Source organism: Taudactylus pleione, unplaced genomic scaffold (assembly GCF_031769625.1).
Source record: "Taudactylus pleione unplaced genomic scaffold, aTauple2 ptg000454l, whole genome shotgun sequence".
In the NCBI taxonomy this organism is placed as follows: domain Eukaryota; kingdom Metazoa; phylum Chordata; class Amphibia; order Anura; family Myobatrachidae; genus Taudactylus; species Taudactylus pleione.
In genome coordinates this window covers 13,946,061-13,964,236 of record NW_028284856.1, presented here as the reverse complement: position 1 = coordinate 13,964,236, position 18,176 = coordinate 13,946,061, and the positions used below count along the sequence as shown (strand labels likewise).

Here is an 18,176-nt window from a genome sequence, read left to right as displayed (position 1 = left end):
AATGGAGTTTTAACTTCTAGCTCAGAAGTAAATAGATCATTTACAAGAATAGGAAAAATACAGCACAAAGTAAGTTAAGATGCTTGCTTAAAAACCTAGTGGGTGTACTCTATGTATTCTCATAGAGATCAAAAGACTTTTTAAAGTACAGTGACATACAGTACTTTGAATTAACTGAAATAGGACAAGCTAAATTAATAAAACAAATGTTACAAAGCAAGAACATGTTGATACAAGTATGAACGCAAATTGGTTAGGACACATTAAATTGAATGGATTTTACATGCGTTTGCATGTCTAGCATAGCATTCAAACACAAAGGCAAGTGAAAAATGTTCATTGAATTTTTTATATAAGAAGATACTCTATACAGACAGCAGATACATGATATACTGTAAGAGTAATTGTTTAAGATTGGAAAAAAAGAAATATGTACAGTATGAAGTATCATTTTGGAATTCATGTTTTCCATTTATTTTATAAAAATAAAAATATAAACTAAGGTTAACATATTATATGACATCATTGTGCTTTCTGGGCCAATGTCCAGAACACTCCATAACTGTGCAGTGTTGCATATATTTTTGAAGTAAGAAAGTCTGTTTAGTTTCTTGGATCTGAAACCTGCATGTACTCATGGGAGCCATTAAATATCAGCTAAAAAACATCAATTGTAACAATAGCTACAGCTGCTAGTGGATCAGACCCAAAATCTATTGGCCTGAGAAAATATGACAGATCTTTCTTATTACAAAAGTGCTTTGTTTATTGTTTTGTCTCAAATGTACAGTTTTAAAAGTGTGCAACTTTTTTACAGTATTGTTTGGGAGGTTTTTGAACAGGGCTTCCATTGTTTTTACTTTGTCAACATAGATATACAGTAATTAAATGATTTTTATATTGTTAGTTTAATTAATTTAGCTTTTTTTCAATTATGATAATGTGATGTTTTACTGGCTTTGTAACATATAAACTATGCTTTTATACTATAATGAAGGCATGCATTGGCAAAATGGGACAAGAAAGTGTAGCTGGAGCTAAAAGTGTATGCCTTTTTTAGACACTAATGAAATTGTCAAACAAAGGGGACTGGTTTTGCCAACTCTCTCAGTTTATGTTATATTTTGAGTAGTTTTAGCTCAGGTAAGCAGACCTACATGTAATAACAATTGTAAGAACTGTAGCAGGCAGCTCATGACAATGCAATGGGAAATATTAAGGCTTTACTATGATCAAAAATGAAGTTGCCTAATTAAAATATTGTTGTATACTGCAGTTTACTGATTTAATTTCTGAAACATAAACTTGAAATTTCCACCCAAAAGCTGAGGTACCATTGCTGCCACTTGACAGATAAGTTGAGAATAACTGACCTTCTATAAGAGAAAATTATACTCTCGGAAAGAAACTGTGGAATACTCTGTTTCTATGATTGAATAGATTGCTAAGCGGTCATGTGAGCTGAATATAGACTTACCAAGTAAGTTTCAGGGGTAGAATTCCAATGGCAAAAGCTGACTCAGAAGAGGCAGAGGAGTGAGCAACTAACAAATTGTTGTGAAATGTACAGAGTTGCTAAGCAAACACTGGAGCACAGTGGTGAGATACTGTCCACTGCGCCATATTTTTTTCACAACGAGAGTGTTAACACCAATACACTTCACCCAACTGTAATGGTACAGGTTATATTATGATTTATGTTTCCCTTCATTTTGAAGCAAACTCATTACCTACTATGTTTAAGAAACAGTTACAAAAGTAAGGGTTCTATTTACTAAGCTGTGTTAGGAGATAAAGTGAACGGAGATAAGGTACCAGCCAATCAGCTCCTAACTGTCATTTTTCAAACACAGCCTGTGACATGGCAGTTAGGAGCCAATTGGCTGGTACCTAACCTCCCTTCACTTTATCTCCTAACACAGCTTAGTAAATAGACACCTATATCTTTGGGGAGCATATTGTACAGCTAATGCTGTACAATACTGTACAATGCAACCAAAGTGATCAGTAGGTACAAAGATTAAAATACCCCTGAAACTTTATCATAATAATTTTACACAGGTTTTATTAAAGCAATTTTATACTGAAAAGTTTCAGATTTTGGAAATTGTTTTTTATTTCAAATATTAATGGAGGCCATCAAGTGTTCTACCACTGACAATTGGAGTTACCATTACATTGCAATCTATCAAGCAATCTACTGTATATAGCAGCTGCAATTTAATGTAAAGTATATAGAAAAATAAGCTTTGCAAAGCAATAGAGTTTAAATAACACCTGTTTAAATGGTTCATAGAATACTTAGAAAAGTATTACAAAGACAAACCGACAACAAACCTCATTAGAAACTTGTATTTGAAGTACAATCAGAGAAACCCTTGGGATAAACAGCAGGAGATTTTGTTGTACATGAATAACAATCAATAACAAATTAAAATAATATGACTCTGGTTTTATTATAAGGTTCTGTTATGGTTTTCACTTAAATTGTTATTTTGTTGCAGTGTCTATACCGGAGGTGCTGAGATGCTGGAACAGATTTCTTATGCTCGATCCTGACTCCAATGGCAATGTTAAGCAAAGTCGCTTTTTCATCAGAGATGAATTCAGCAAAAAGGTACATATAATAACTAATTAAAGTTGTCTGTATCTTTTTTTTAATGCAACCAACCCTGTACAAACGTTTTGGTTACCTATTATAAACTTGATATTTTGCTGTCACTCAGAACATCTTGAATGAGAAGCAGTAAATTAAAACGTGTTCATAGAGGCTAGAAGTATGATTATGGCAATATTTCATGTATGGCTATTTACATATCTGCATCTAGAGGGAAATTATTCTGCACTAACATTTCTGAATAACTTTGACTACAAGTTAATTCATAAAGTATAAACAGTCTGTATTTCAATCTGCTTAAAGACATACCTTGTGTTGCAACAATGTCCCCCCCTTTTTTGGCTTATTAAAAGGCAAACATTACAATATTTATCTCAATAATAAATATCCGTTACATTGAGTCAAAATAATTTATGCAGAGATTACTGCTGTAAGGTCTCTCTATAGAATATCTACAGACGCCATAATATTACAGTAACCTCAAAGAAACTCCATTCATCATTCACGAAAAACTCTTTATCATCGTATCTACTATAAGAAATAGGAGGATATTAACTTTGGATATATAGCTGTGGATATATAGTACTTTGATACCATGGGACTGATTCAAAATCTGAGTATTTTGCTGTAGCTGTGAGAGTGATAATATGCAAATGCTAGTTTCAGCCTCTCTCTTGTATACTAGCATGTGCCAGGAATGTGCAAGCCCTGAGATGCCCACTTTCAGTGGCCATGCACACTGTAACATCACTCGTGGTTCTGGACAATCCACTATCACATGCACCACTCACCAGCCCAATATCAGGTACAGTTTTTCCATCTGAAAATGGCCTCTGTGGCTGCACTCTGCATCTGAAGCCGCAGTCGCTTTCACTGACACACCCGTGACTATATTAACATAATTAGGGGCCTATTTATCATATTTTTCATTAATTTTTCATTTCATTTTCAGGGTTATCTACAAATATTAAGTATCCCCCCCCACCTTTTTCGATCGCAAAAGCAACCTATAAGAGCCCCTGTCCCTACATGCCAGGGATCTTTAATTTCTTATTACCACTAATACCGGCAAAGAAAATGTCACAACCGCTTCAGTTATTTTGGCAAGTTTGTCTGCTTTTTTTTTACAGTTACTAAAGTCGACTCTTAGTAAAGCCCAAAACTGACAGTTAGTAAATAGACCCCCAAGTCTTTTCTGTTTTGATTTGCAGGCTACAAATGTAGCCACACATCAGCTTTGCACCTGCTGACATTAATAAGTGAAGGATTGAAAAGTATGCTCAGTGTGTTACAATGTCGTTAGAGTTAACTGTAAAACTGGTGTGGACCCCAATTTGCAGACAATAAAAGCACACAATTTATATAACAATTATTAATAAAACTGCTCACCTAAATGCAAGGAATCTTTTCAATGGAAAGGCGGATATAAGTCAAGGTAGCAGAATGAAGTTCTGCACATTTAGTTTTAGGCCAGAAGGGGTTAAGCAGGTGCAGATCCAGTAACAAGCTGAGTCAGTACACAGATATCAAGCCAGATATTTGAGGAGGGATTAGCAGGAGTGTGGTGCAGGCTATCATGAAAAACTTTAATCGTCAAGCTAGGGTTGCTTGGTGAAGATACTATAAATAGTGCTGGTGGCAGGTATCTGAACCTGGACACAACCCCTTCTGTTCCTCAGTGTTCTAGCATTGACTGGCAGCGACGAAGTCTACTGATCCATAATGCCGAGCCACTCGATGAAAGAAACGGCTACAGACCCTGAATGAAACCACCGTAGCCGAGACACAGTGTTCATCCAGTCTGTCTGACTTTGTTCTCCTTTTCATTTATCTCAGGGGCTGAAGCTTGTGCCCTTCTCTCCTTTTCTCTGCCCTCCATCTGCCCCCCTGACCCTAAACTCTCTTGTCTCTGCTACACCCTCCTTCCTGGTGCCTGCCTGTTCCCGCATTGTTTACCTCCACAACTTGAACCTCTCCTTTGGAACCTTCCCCTCATCCTTTAAACATGCATTTAGGGCCTGATTCAGAGCCACACACAATGCCGATCTTAACATAGTTAATCAATTTTTTGCTTCTGCATGAGCTTGAAAATCCATAAATACACCTACAGTGCATGTGTTACACATAGTGTATGCACAAAGATGCTGTTGCAATTAACATGGTATCAGTAGGGGCCTCTGGGAACGTAGGGGCCTCCTGGCACTGCTGCCCTGACCAGCAACTTTTTTCTCATGCCCCGAGATGACTGGCCATTTCAGTAGGGTTCAACTGATTTGTAAGGAGAGCATGGTCAAGGCAGCGGGAAGAATAGCTCTACAGCAGAATGCTGTGTGTGCTTCCAGCGTCCGTGCTGTGCGGCTGGTGGGAGGAGGCTAGAGAGATGTGTGCAGCACCTGGTGACTCCATGCCTGGCATGGCTGCCTCAGTGGGCTCAGGGAACACATGCAGCATCACCATGGTAAGGTCTGACTGTCTGTGCTCCTCTCCCCGTCACCATCTGCCTCTCCCTGTCACCCTTTGCCTGCCCCTGTTGCCAACTGCCTCCCCCTGTCACTAAATGCATCCTCCCTTTATCAATTGCCTTCCCCTGTCACCCTTTGCCTCACATGTCATCTACTGCCTTCTCCTGTCACCAACTGCATCCTTGTGTCACCCTCTGCCTCCCTGTCATCCAAAGCAGGAAAAATCCACAGAGCCAGCATTGCACTACCTACCATGAGCACAGTAGGATAGTGCTTCCTGCAGGTGTCCCAATCAAGTAGCTTTCGTTGAAGGAACATCTCAGTGGAGTGTGTCCACTGATCCTTACATGTGTCTCTTGAAACCCAGGATCCCCAAGCATGAGACCATGGTGATTCTGCTAGAAGCAGGGAGCAGGTTCAATTATTTCTCCTGGAGTTTTCCAATTCAATATTTTACATTCACACTTTCAATTAAAGTACATTATAGAACATGTTTAACTTAAAAATATTTGTTTTGTTTTAAGTTTGTCAATAGCAAGTGATATCCAAAATAATATAAAAAAGCTGGAATTTGCAACATTTGAGCAAGTGCCAAATGTGTTTTCTAATTTTCTCCACCTGTTAGTAAACATGTTAATTATTTATACTTCCCTAAGCAATTTATGCAAGCTGTCCCTAATCAGCTGTCTAGCAATAGAATATTCACTGCAGGCTACCTTTGGACAGTTTCAAAAACATTTGAGTTTGTTAATTGTCTAACTCTAAAAATAAAGTTCTTGCAAAAATTGGATAGACTAGATAAAATTAAACATTACCTCTGAAACCTTTTAGAGCAGTCACTTACTGATTGGCTGTCTGTTGATAATCAGACTGTGCAAAACATTTTGGGCCTGATGCTGAGTCACACACAGCTACATATGAGGCCGCATGTAGCGAATTGTAGCAAATGGATGGATTCCGGCTGTTGATTTACATACTGCATGTGAAATGGGTGTTTCTTTGTGTTAGTTGGGTGGGAACTGGGCATAGAAGACAACCATCTCGGTGGAGCGTCTTACTCTTAGGCCAGGTACACAACAGATGTGTTTCCCAGGCAATGGGGTGACCGATGGAACAACATTGCATTCGCCCATACACACTGAATGATAAAGTGAGTGACCATGTAGCACGGTAAACGAGAAGAGGAGCACACAATCGGGTGTACACATTTTGCAATCCGAACAATATGTTGTTCTAATTTGCCTGGAAACTACATATCGTGCCGATATAACTCTAGTGTGTACCCAGCCATTGATGAGGAGACACCTATTTCAGATGTATCTCTTGCATCCATCATGAGGTAGGAGTAAGTGAGGGTACTAATGATGACGGCTGCTATCGTGTATGGAAAAAGTTGGGCAGTGTGATGCAAACGCATTAGGAACTGCAAAAATCGCATCAGCATTCTGTTTTAAAATCCATCTGCATTCCTTATACGGCCACATAGAGGCCTTCGTGCAACTCAGGCCCTTTGTGTATTCCTTTTGAAAAAAGTGAAGTACATAACTGTTAAGGTGCATACACACACGATTTTTTGAACGATTATCGTTAATGATATTGTTTATCGTTCAATCGTTGGAAAAATCGTTCACTTTCTAAGTTAAAACGATGAACAGTTATCGTTCATGCGCGTTCACGTTTGTAGTTTGTAGTTCAGTCAGACTGACCAACTCAACGATTTTCATTAAGGGAATATGCAAAAATTGTTTGTAGTTCAAAAAAATCGTTCATTACACTTTAAAAAATCTGACAGATAACTGACAGAAAATCGTTCATAAAATCGTTGGTAACAAAATCGTTGTGTGTGTATGCAGCTTTACTTTTAAAGGGACAAGATCTTATGCTTTTAAACACTGTGGGCTTCATGCAGAGTTGGGTGGATTTGCATCCAAAACTTGCACATAGAGTGATCGGGAACATCGAGTAACATCGGCTCCTCACACACAATTACAGCATGTCTGACCATACTCAGAAATTGCTAACCTCATTGCACGAGTACTCAAGCTTCATATGCCGTCACAGAGTTGTACATGCGTATAATTAGACATATTGTATCTAGGAGTGATACAGCCACATTTAGCTATGTGCACAAAATGTTGGTACAATTAAAGCTGTATTGCAGTGGCATCACTATGGGGGTGCAGGCCGCACTGGGAGTCACCGTCGGAAGGGGTGACACCAAAATGCCGGCCCCTCAGTGGCAGGAGCTGGGTGCTGCAGTGTAACATTATCCTGCCGATACTGCAAGCACTAGTCTCCAGGGGCAGCCCAGCATCTCCGGGGATGCTGGGCTTGCCCCTGGAGTGATGCACTTGGGATTTCCAGTGAGACCACGCCCCCTTTATGTTAGGTCACTCCCCTTTTTGGATGCGCACGTAGGGGGAACATGGTGTGGGCACTGGGTGTCACCAGACCCAGTGACGCTGCTGCCGTCTTGTATTAAACTCAGCATTGACTCAACATACTGTATGTGTATCGAAAACAACTACACAATTATGTGTTTTTTCTGATTACTTTTGTCTTATAAATAGATGTAACTCATAATTGTATGTAAAATGCATCTGCATCAAGATACATTTAAAGTGTATCAAAAATATAAGAAAGAAAAAATAAAATGGTATGACTCCACCCACCCTTCAAAAATATAAAAATGATAGAAAACACCCGCACTCATAGCCTGAGCTGGTTGCGAACAGAACTAAGGGCCTGATTCAGAGCCGAACACTCTGACCACAGCGCTCGCTCTGAATCAGGGCCCTCCATGAAAATGGAGCGTCCTCCTGGACGCTCGCATAGCTTTGGGTGACCACCCACAGCTTATGCGAGCGTCCATGATGACGGTCGCGATGGTCAAGACCATCGCGACCATCGGGCTTGCGACGGAGACCCTGCGGTAGGGTCTCCCTGCCGCAAGCCCTGGAGTGATTTTGGCTCTATCAGAGCCAAAATCACTCCCACTGACATCACTAGTGATGTCAGTGGGGCCGGCTTCAGACGGTAGGCGTTCCCATGGGAACGTCTGGCAGCCTCGCCCCCGGCACGCCCACCAAAGGGGGCGTGCTGTCAATCAACATCGACAGCACGCCCCCTTTGGTGCGAGACCCGGAGCGACGGAGAGCCCGTTGCTATCCGGGTCTCGCATATGCGCACGACGGAGCTCCCTCCGTCGTGCGCATGCGCAGTGGGGCAACATCGACCCGCTTGCGAGCGTCCTGCGCTAATGTCACTAATGACATTGAGCACCCACACTGAACGATATATCGTTCAGTGACGTCACCCTCACTCATCCCCGTACTTGCAGAACCTGACAATTTCGTAAGGTTGCCCTGCAAGCACGGGCGATGAAAGATGCCATCAAGGACCAGTGGGAGCGCGCATTGTTGGTCGTTGATGGCATATATACTGCACCATATTGCGGATGAAATGGACTTATACACATTTTTCTTATTCTCAGCTTAACAAATAAACTCAAGAATATACAACTGTCAGCAAAGCTAAAACAAAGCTGTATTGCTGGATTTACAGGTAAAAATACAAAGTAATGGTGCATACACACGGTCAAATATGTCAGATGAACGATTGAACGATTTGAATGATTTACCAACGATTTGAACGATTGAACGATTTTAGACTGTATTAAAATGAATGGAATCATCCAAATCTGACCGCACACACATCAGATATCATATATCGTTATCTGAGAAACGGAGACGCGCATCATTCATTGTTGCAGGGCCACATGTCAGATTTTCTTTCAGATATGAACGATTTTTTAAATCGTTATCGTTCAATTCTGACAGAAAATCTGACCGTGTGTATGCACAATTATACACACCGTGCCTAAAAGATTTTACATATATTGTATTACAAAGATGTGATGTGTTATAAAAAATGTAAAACCAAAACCCCCTTAGCCTGTTTAAAACAGGAAATAGAGGAGAGAGGTGCGGCATGGAGTGCTAATCCTCTCCTGGTATGTTTAATTTAATTTATTATGCAAAGCAAAAAATAAGGTGAGTTGCTGTAAAATTCAGAGGATTTATTCAAAAAAAGTTAACTCGCTGTGTAATGTAAAAAGTTCAGCGTGTTTTGGTTTTGGATCTGTATATTTTTCTAAAAAATAATAAAAACAGCTGAAATCACATAATTTGGGACTGCTTTTGTTCCTACAGTATTATTAACCTCAATAACATTTATTTCAAGTCAATTTTGACCACCTCGCAGTTCACAATATTGATTTAATACAGATTAGGCCAAAAGGTTGCATCGAGCTAGCTGGCTGACTAATCTAAGCGACAGCAGTGGGAGGCACAAACATGTGGCAGTTCAGCTTCAAACATGGCACAGAGTGGCAGATACTGCAGGATGGCAGTTTAATAAACTATACGACCCCATAGGAAGTTTAAAAACCAAAAATGTATTCATTAATCAAGAACTAGGTCAGAGGCCCGAGGGAGTTGGAGTATGCTTGTGGTGGTGCTGCTAAATAGTACACATTGTAAACAGATGTTTACTTTGTGCTCAGGGAGGTTGTTAGGGATAATGGGACTAAGACTTACTGTTTACATCAGAGGAAAGCAGTCTGTAGCTCTCCAGCTGAACTACAACTCCCAGCATCCGTGCTGTTTGCCAGGCCTGCTGGTAGTTGTTTGTCAACAATGGGTGGCATGCCTCATGTCACCTCAGCCTGTTTTATGCATGGTTTGTACCATGTAAATATGTATGTATGTGATCAATATACACAACTAATTTTCGTATTAAACGTATTTGCACTTTATTGCACACATCCTGGCAGGAAGATGCTCTGTGCTGCTGCTCATATTTCTGGTCTCTCGCATGACACCCACCATCTACAGTAACCACTTAGAGTCACCAACATACAAAGGAGGCAGGTGTTTATTGAGCTGAACCATAATTTATAACAGCCTATCAATTCACCAGGGTCCTGAGGCAACCAATTGGGGTTTGGAGCAATGAAAAAACTGGGTACATTTTAAAATCTACCATGTTTTGCTCACCCACTCAACTGGTGGTTCAGATTTTTTTTTTTTTTTTTAATTAAAGGGGCAAACAGGGGATGCTGTCTATGGCCATAAACATTTCTGGACATTTTTGGCATTCAGCCACCGCATGTCGAAGACTTCAGTGGCTGTGGCAGTTCAATTACCACCATGGCACATCTAAGAAAGAGAATGGCACTGCAGTGGCAGACAGGATAGCAGTTTAATCAACTATAACAATAATGTTTGTCATCTACACAAAAAGACAGTCAGTAATGCCCCAAACAGTGCATAATGCAAAGAAAATAGGTGCAAGATGGAATTGTCCTTGTCCGGTGTAATACCTGCCCATTTTGATTCTTGGATGGGTGGATGAACTATTATGTGGCAGCACACAAAACAGAAGCTCTGAACAGGAAGGTGGCAGAGGGATTTAAAGTCTAGTACTAAACATCTCTTATCATTGTGCTTCTGGGATTATGTACAGATATGGGAAGGCTTGGAGAGGAGGATGGAGAACATCTTCAGATACCATCAGAAAATAACCTCTCCATTTGGTGCTTGAGTTGGACCTGAACACACATGGCTGTTATAGAGATGAGCGGGTCCGGTTCTCAGAGAACCGGACCCACCCGAACTTCACTTTACAAGCCGAGATCCAAGCACAGCTCAGGAGTTCAAGCCTTACTCGGATCCCAAAATGAGGCAAAACGTCATCCACCTGCTGTCAGATTCTCGCGGGTTTTGGATATTATAAAGGTACCTGGTCAGCAGTGCAATGTCACTCCGGCTGTGGAGAGTGTAGTGAACGGATGTGCTGTGTCCATCCAAGGGCTGCTGTATCTGTCCAGTGCTGGGGCTGCTGTATCCATCCAGGGGTTGCTCTGTCCATCCAGGGCAAGGACTGCTGTGTCCAGGCCTGGCAACAGAGGGGTACAATGGGTACACCCATACTGGGCCTCAAGGATCGGAGGGGCCCCGTGGTTCAGGGGCTTAAAACAGGTCAGCATCACGTAATTTTTGCTAAGTGGGGCCGTACCACCGCCTCCCCCTCCCCCGCTTACCTCCATCACTGACAGTCTAGTCCGCTCCGGACTGCGCATGACGTTGCGTCCCATGATGTCATGACGCGGTGCTGGTCACCAACCCTATGGCCGGATGAAGGCGAGGGAGCACTGGGGTTAAGTATCCCCAGGCCCCCCTCTCTGAGTGTGATCTTGGATCCGATCTGCAGCACTGCGCACATGCTGACAGCAGAGACAGCCGTCACAGCTGCCAGCCCCGCAGAGCAGTGCTGGGCTGCTGAGTGACGGCTCAGCTGTCCAATGGCTTGAAAAGCTGCAGCCTGCAGCTCGTTGATTTGCTGGTGCACAGACTGCTGGGAAGGAGGCAGGAGGAACAGAGGGTACAGCTGAGGCTTGCATATGGAAGTTGATCTGAGAGAGAAAAGAACATGTGAGGCAGTATAGAGCATTTTATTTTTTATTATTATTATTATTATTATTATTATTAAACTTGAATCTGAAGGCACTGGGTCCTTTATGTACAGTATGTGTATATATAATGTATATCTATAGTATATAAATATATATATATATTTTTGCTTCAAATGACTCAGCCTGTCCAGGTGCCTTACCTATAGAATGTGTGCAATGTGCAAAATTGGACAGCACTCAGGAACCCCCAATTAAAATAGCTCACACTCTGAAACAATATAACTAGCTGTGTCAGCTGTCTTATTGCTGGAGGTTCCTGGGTGCCGTCAGATTTTGAACATTTTAAATATGTGTGGGGGTCGAGGGGGGCCTGGAGGTATCAGTGTATCGGGCTCCAAGATTTCTGTTGCCGGCCCTGGCTGTGTCCATCCAGCAGTTGCTGTGTCCATCCAGGGGCAGTGGCTGCTGTGTCCATCCAGGGGCTGTTGTGTCCCTCAAGGGCAGGGGCTTCTGTGTCTATCCAGGGACTGCTGTGTCCATCCAGGGGCAGTGGCTGCTGTGTCCATCAGTGGCTGATGTGTCCATCCAGGGGCTGCTGTGTCCAACTAGGGCAGGGGCTGCTGTGTCCATCCAGGGCAGGTGCTACTGTGTCCATCAATGGCAGGGGCTGCTGTGTCCATCCAGGGCAGAGGTTGTTGTGTCCAACCATGGGGGCTCTGTCCATCCAAGGGTGCACAGTGTATAAAAAATAAAAGCTAATAATATAATTAATAAAAAAATAATCTATATTTTTTTGTGGTGTACCCCAGTGTTCTATATTATTATGATTTGTTTTTTTACTGTGATGCTGCCGGTCAGACCGCAGTGTAATATTCATACACGTATTGTTTGTGATACTGTAAGTGGTAGCACAGTGTATAATAAATATTGACACTATAAGAGGAAAATACAGTGTATTCGTTAAAAATATTGTGACACTGTAAGTGGAAAACGCTGTGTATTTGTAAAAAAATTGTGACACTGTTAATGGAAATGCAGTGTATTCATTAAAAATATTGCAACACTAAGTGGAACGCAGTGTATTCGTAAAAAATATTGTGACACTGTAAGTGGTAGCGCAGTGAGTTATTCTTTTCTTATAAAAACAAAATTATGCAGAACACAAGATGGCACTGGTTTTACAAATACTCAAACTAGTGGTAATGTCCAGATGATTGAAGCCTTTGATAATATAACGTCAGTGATGATTTCCGCTCATGAAGAGGATAGTTCATCACATGAAAAGAAAATATGTACAAAACATTAAACAAATTAATGTTATTGAGGTTAATAATACTGTAGGAACAAAAAAAAAATGATGTGACTTTAGCAGTTTTTATACATTTTTGAAAAAAAAATACAGATCCAAAACCAAAACACGCAAGAAGCAGTTTTGGCAAAACCAAATCCAGATCCAAAACCTGATGAGATACAGATCCAAAACCAAAACACATGGGTCAGCGCACATCCCGACTTATGATCAAGGAAAGCCAAGCCCACCAGGTTGGTATCTACAAATCAAGGTTGAAAAATGGCATAAATACAACCCATACAACTATATTTATCTACATTATTATATCGCTGTTCCTAAAATTACATATACTATGTAAATGTAATAAGTCTCCCAAGGCTTTCAGTTACTAGAATTTTTTCCTTGAAGCTCTGGTTTATACAGTCTAGATTACATAACTAATATATTTTCAATCATTTGTCTGTTTTATCCATATATTTATGCCATATTACAAATGTGTATCATATTAAAGTGTAGTTTAATAGGTGACCTCACATATGTGCATAGTAATAATAACTGGTATTTTGACAGCCCCTGCAGACATGCTTAAGAGCCAGGATTGTAAATTGCTGAGTGTTCTATACATCTACTGAGCTTACGTGTCCTCTATTAAGTCTACACATTTGCGTCATTGTAGAACAGACAGAAAATGTGAAGTTATGTCAATAGCTGCTGGTGAACCATCAATAACTTCACGAACAGTGCAGTAAAATAATCATCAGTAATGCTGTTCTGTATTCCTTTAATATCATTACCTAAACAAATAGCACCAATTTCCGATTGTAAGTGGATTTGCAGATGTTCAGTGAATTGGTTTGTAGCCATAGCCAAGACAAGAGGCAGCCAGATGTTTTGGAAGATGTAGTGTTTCATATGCTACTTATTGTTCATTAGTGCTGATTCATTTATTCTTGGTATACAGCAAATTTGCAAATGAAGCAAAACACAGATTTTACATACATTTTACTGTATGTGTGAAATGTATTCTTTTTACAATGCTGATTTGTGAGATCAGTGTAGGAAATAGGGATCCTGCACAGTGTTTCTTTTGTGGAAACATGATTTAAGGTGCCCATACACGGTGAGATTCAAAAGTTGGTCAGATCAGTTATACGATTTCCCTTGAAAATTCTTCCCTTCAGATATAGGACGATTTGTATTTAAAATGCAACTATTTCACATAAGACCATACGATTTGATCAATCACATCACATGATGTGTGTCAATTCCTACACGATCAGTTGAGATCTCTCTGCAAAACCATCTGATCTGTGATCCAAGTAGACGACGGCGGGGACGCGCATTGGGGTCGCAGAAGACTCAAAATACAACTATTTTCAAATGATTGGTCTGTCCAACCTGTAGAAACTGCCCAAATCATGTGGTCAATCCTCCCATGTATGGCCAGCATAAGACTTTTAACCATTAATTGAAACGACTTTCCCTTCTTTATATAGAGAAGATATTTGGAAGGTTTTTTTATTAAAGTTGAGGCATTTTAATGTAATTGCCGCCAGTGGTAGAGGAAGATTTTATGTTAAAATCAAGTATTATTTAACCAACATACACATGTTATTCACACAAAGAAACATGTAAATGGAAACCATTTATATTTGTGTTTGCATTTAATTACAGTTTATATAGTAAATATGACTTTAACATTTTTCTGAACTGTACAGACTCCCTGTTATTGTATATAACACTTCATTGTAGTATTATAGTGTATACAAATAGGGTATTGCAAAAAAACATGTTTATTATTAACACTATCACATGCAACTTATCACATGGTGTAAATACACACACTTATAACTGCTGACACCTAACGAAAAGCTTGTGATGCACACTTGGGGACATCTTCAGACCTGTCTGACATAACATATGGAAATCTTTTTTGTATGTGTACGCATTTCCTTGATTTATTGGAGCACAAATGTGTCCAGCTCTATATGTATCCCTATGGGCTCTATTTATTAACATTATTTTTACTAAAATAAAGTGAAAATGGGTGTTTTCACACCCTTTTCACATTATTTTAGTATCACCTAAATTTACTAAAGGGCAATTGGAGTAGAATTTGTAAAATTCTACGCCAAGCCCTAACTATCAAATATTTTTAGTAATCAGATCGCATTTCCCATAATTGTAATGGGCAATGCGATCTATCTGGTAGTTACTAAAAATCAAATGTGAAAAAATATTGGGGGAAGCCATGTGATAATAACGCCACGTTCTCAAGGGTTTCCCCCAGTTACCAGACTCCTGCTCTGCTCTAATGGGCAGAGCAGAGCCCGGAGCTGACCCCAGTGATCAGCTATGTGGTCTAAATAGACAACACGCTGATCACTGCTAAAAAAAAAAAAGAGTAAAAATAAAAAAACTTACCAGAGTCCAGGGACTGAAGATTGGCGCTCAGGTGATGTCCTCCCTCCGGTCAGCTGGTCTCCCATCCTGCACTGTGACCCAGTCATCCGCTGACCAGGTCACAGTGCATGATGGGAGACCAACTGACTGGAGCCACAGAGGACATCACCGGAGCGCCGTTCACCAGAGGTAAGTCAAATTAAGGGGGGTAGTCGCGATCGAAGGGGGGGTGTAGCGACGGCCAGCCGGCGCATGCACAGGCACCTGTTCTCTGTATTTTTTGCGAAAAATACAGTGATAATGCTGCGGAGGGGATTCGCAGGGACAGAACTTTGTCGCAAGCTCTGTCCCTGCAAGGGATTCTTAATAAATCCCTGTGATATTGCCTGAATTCGCAATGCGAATGCAGTCGGTAATATCACAAAACAATTTGCGTTTTAAATTGTAGTAAATAGGGCCCATATGTCTTTTTAAATTGAAATGATTAATTTATGTGAGTAATACTGAAAGGAATACTTATGATATTTTATTTAAATGTATCTCTGTAGCGCTTACATATGATTACTTTATGTCACTAATACATAGAGGAATATTTATGATCCTTTATTAAATGTATCTATACAGTATAGTATATTATACAGTGTGTTTCAGAGAATATTTAATCCTTCACACATACAGTTTAAACTCTCTACCACACACTGGGGTTAATTTTGTCAGCACGTGATTACCAATGCAGTATATTATTGGAATGTGGGAGGAAATCAGAGTGTGTTTTGTGTGAATTTTAAACTGTGCGTGGTCCAAACATGGATACAGATATCTATGTTTCTGGGTTGTATCTTTACTTAACAGAACTGGTGGAGGGCGTACTCACATAGGCAGAGCTCAGTGAGTCTGTGCTCATGTTAATGTTGGCTTTGCAGACTTTTATGTACTGTAAATGAAAATCTGCCTTTTTGAGACCATTACTTTTTTACTTTGTATAGGACAAATGCACAATGATGATGATGCGCATAGTAAGCCAAAAGCAGGTAATATAGATGCAGATGTGGTTGCATCTCGGCATGCGTCCAGCTCTACATATGCGTGAATATAACTATTTTTTTCCAGGCAAGCATCAGGACCACAATCTCTACTACATAATGTTCATATATGGTTCTTATATATACAATAATGTATAGACACACTCAAACCAACACACTAAAGGCAAGCAAGACGCATTGAGTAGCTTTTGGTGACTTATTGGCCATTGATTCTTATGACCAAACCAGGCAAGTCATATACCATTGTGAAATTACAGGGTGATTAGAAAATACACTTAACAACAATTATGTAAATTATCCCATTTGACTGTTCAGTTTAACTAACTTAGGTTAACCCTGCAATTTATGTATTTGCACCTCTTGCATTGCATTGTAACATGCAGCCCCGTACACACTGGACGATCCATTTGAATGATGTAAACGATAACGATATCTTTGAACGATATATCGTTCAAATCGTCCAGTGTGTATGCACTTACCACCGAACGATGCCCGCTACCATGGGTCGTTAACGATATCCCCAGTCGTCTATACATGCAGTCCAATCTGGGAATATTATTAGCGATGCCATGCTGCCGAATGCAGCATGACCACGACCCCCCCCCCGCCATCGCTCGTTGTTGCCAGCATCAGCAAGTGTGTATGCACTTGAGGATGCCAGCACCCCCACCAGGCCCGCCGCATCCAACATCGCTCTGTACACACATCATCCAGTGTGTACAGGGCTTTACTCTATTCCTGAATCTGAATCAGGCCCAATGCCCTGTCATTTTTGTGCAGAAAATAGACATCAATAAAATTGCAAATATCAATTAAACTAATTACAAAACACTTTTAGCAGAAAAAAGCTATCTCCCATATTTATAGCAACGTTCCTCATTCTCATCTGTTGTTTGCATTTTGCCCGGACCACTCACAAATAAGGTGCTTTCCCAATATATGTGTTTCTATATTTTTCTCGGTCTGCATTTGTTTGTGATTCTGTTAATATGCCCTTATTGTACCCGACCTGCATAAGAACAACCCTGTCCCACCCCTTTCCTCCCATCCAATCGCAGGCAGGTCACACAAATCTGCATGGGTACCTATGCATGCACCCACTGTTCTTTGCTTGTAAAGTGTAAATCACGCAAGATACTCTGCGCCAACTTCCGCAGAACTCATCCAAAATCAAAGAAGCATTTTGTGAGTTTGCATACTGTACATCTGGAAAGCCTCGTAAAACATCTATGGGCTTTAAAAAAAAAAAAGTTAATAATTTGTCTAAGTTAAAACCAAAATCAGCAACTTTGTCATACATACGGCAACTCATTCTGCTAAATTGAATCATTCTATCCCAAATGTATGAAGTTTCACTTGATTTTGAATGATGGACTGATTTTACTTTACATTAAATGAAGCTTTGGACCTGGAGCAATTCTCCACCTTACATTAAAGTTATAAAAAGTGTATTTTTTTTAATCAGAGACTGTGGGCATCTCATAATCCCCAGTCATGAAAGGAACTGTGAGACGCTTGCACATTGCCAGGATCAGTCAGTAGTTCAGAGGAAATTACAGAGCTCAAGCACATGCAGTTACAGTGAGGTCACATTATCTGCAGCAATCACTATTATTCTACATTAAGCAGGCTGAGAATGTCAGTGAAATGAATAATTGGCACATTCTGACATCAGAACGTGCTGCTCATACAAATATTATAGCTAGAAAAGTTTGTGGACCATGTTAGTTAATGTGTAATTCTACAACTCATATATTTGTCTTGTTTGTATTGTTTTTTGTATGTTGCATTATTCATTTTATATAGAAAGGATACTATATTTAAATGTGTATTGTGAATTCAGGGCCTGATTCACTACGAAACGCAACTGCGAATGCAATAGCGA

General features: G+C 40.3%; 1 protein-coding gene across 1 annotated transcript in view; it reads left to right on the top strand.

The window, feature by feature from the left end:
- LOC148505457 (uncharacterized) overlaps positions 1–18,176 on the top strand; it is a 218,204-nt gene that overhangs the window by 64,133 nt on the left and 135,895 nt on the right. The window contains exon 3 of the mRNA XM_088448269.1: positions 2,505–2,617. Within this exon, the coding sequence (XP_088304395.1) occupies positions 2,505–2,617 (113 nt within the window). The remainder of the gene's footprint in view (positions 1–2,504; positions 2,618–18,176) is intronic.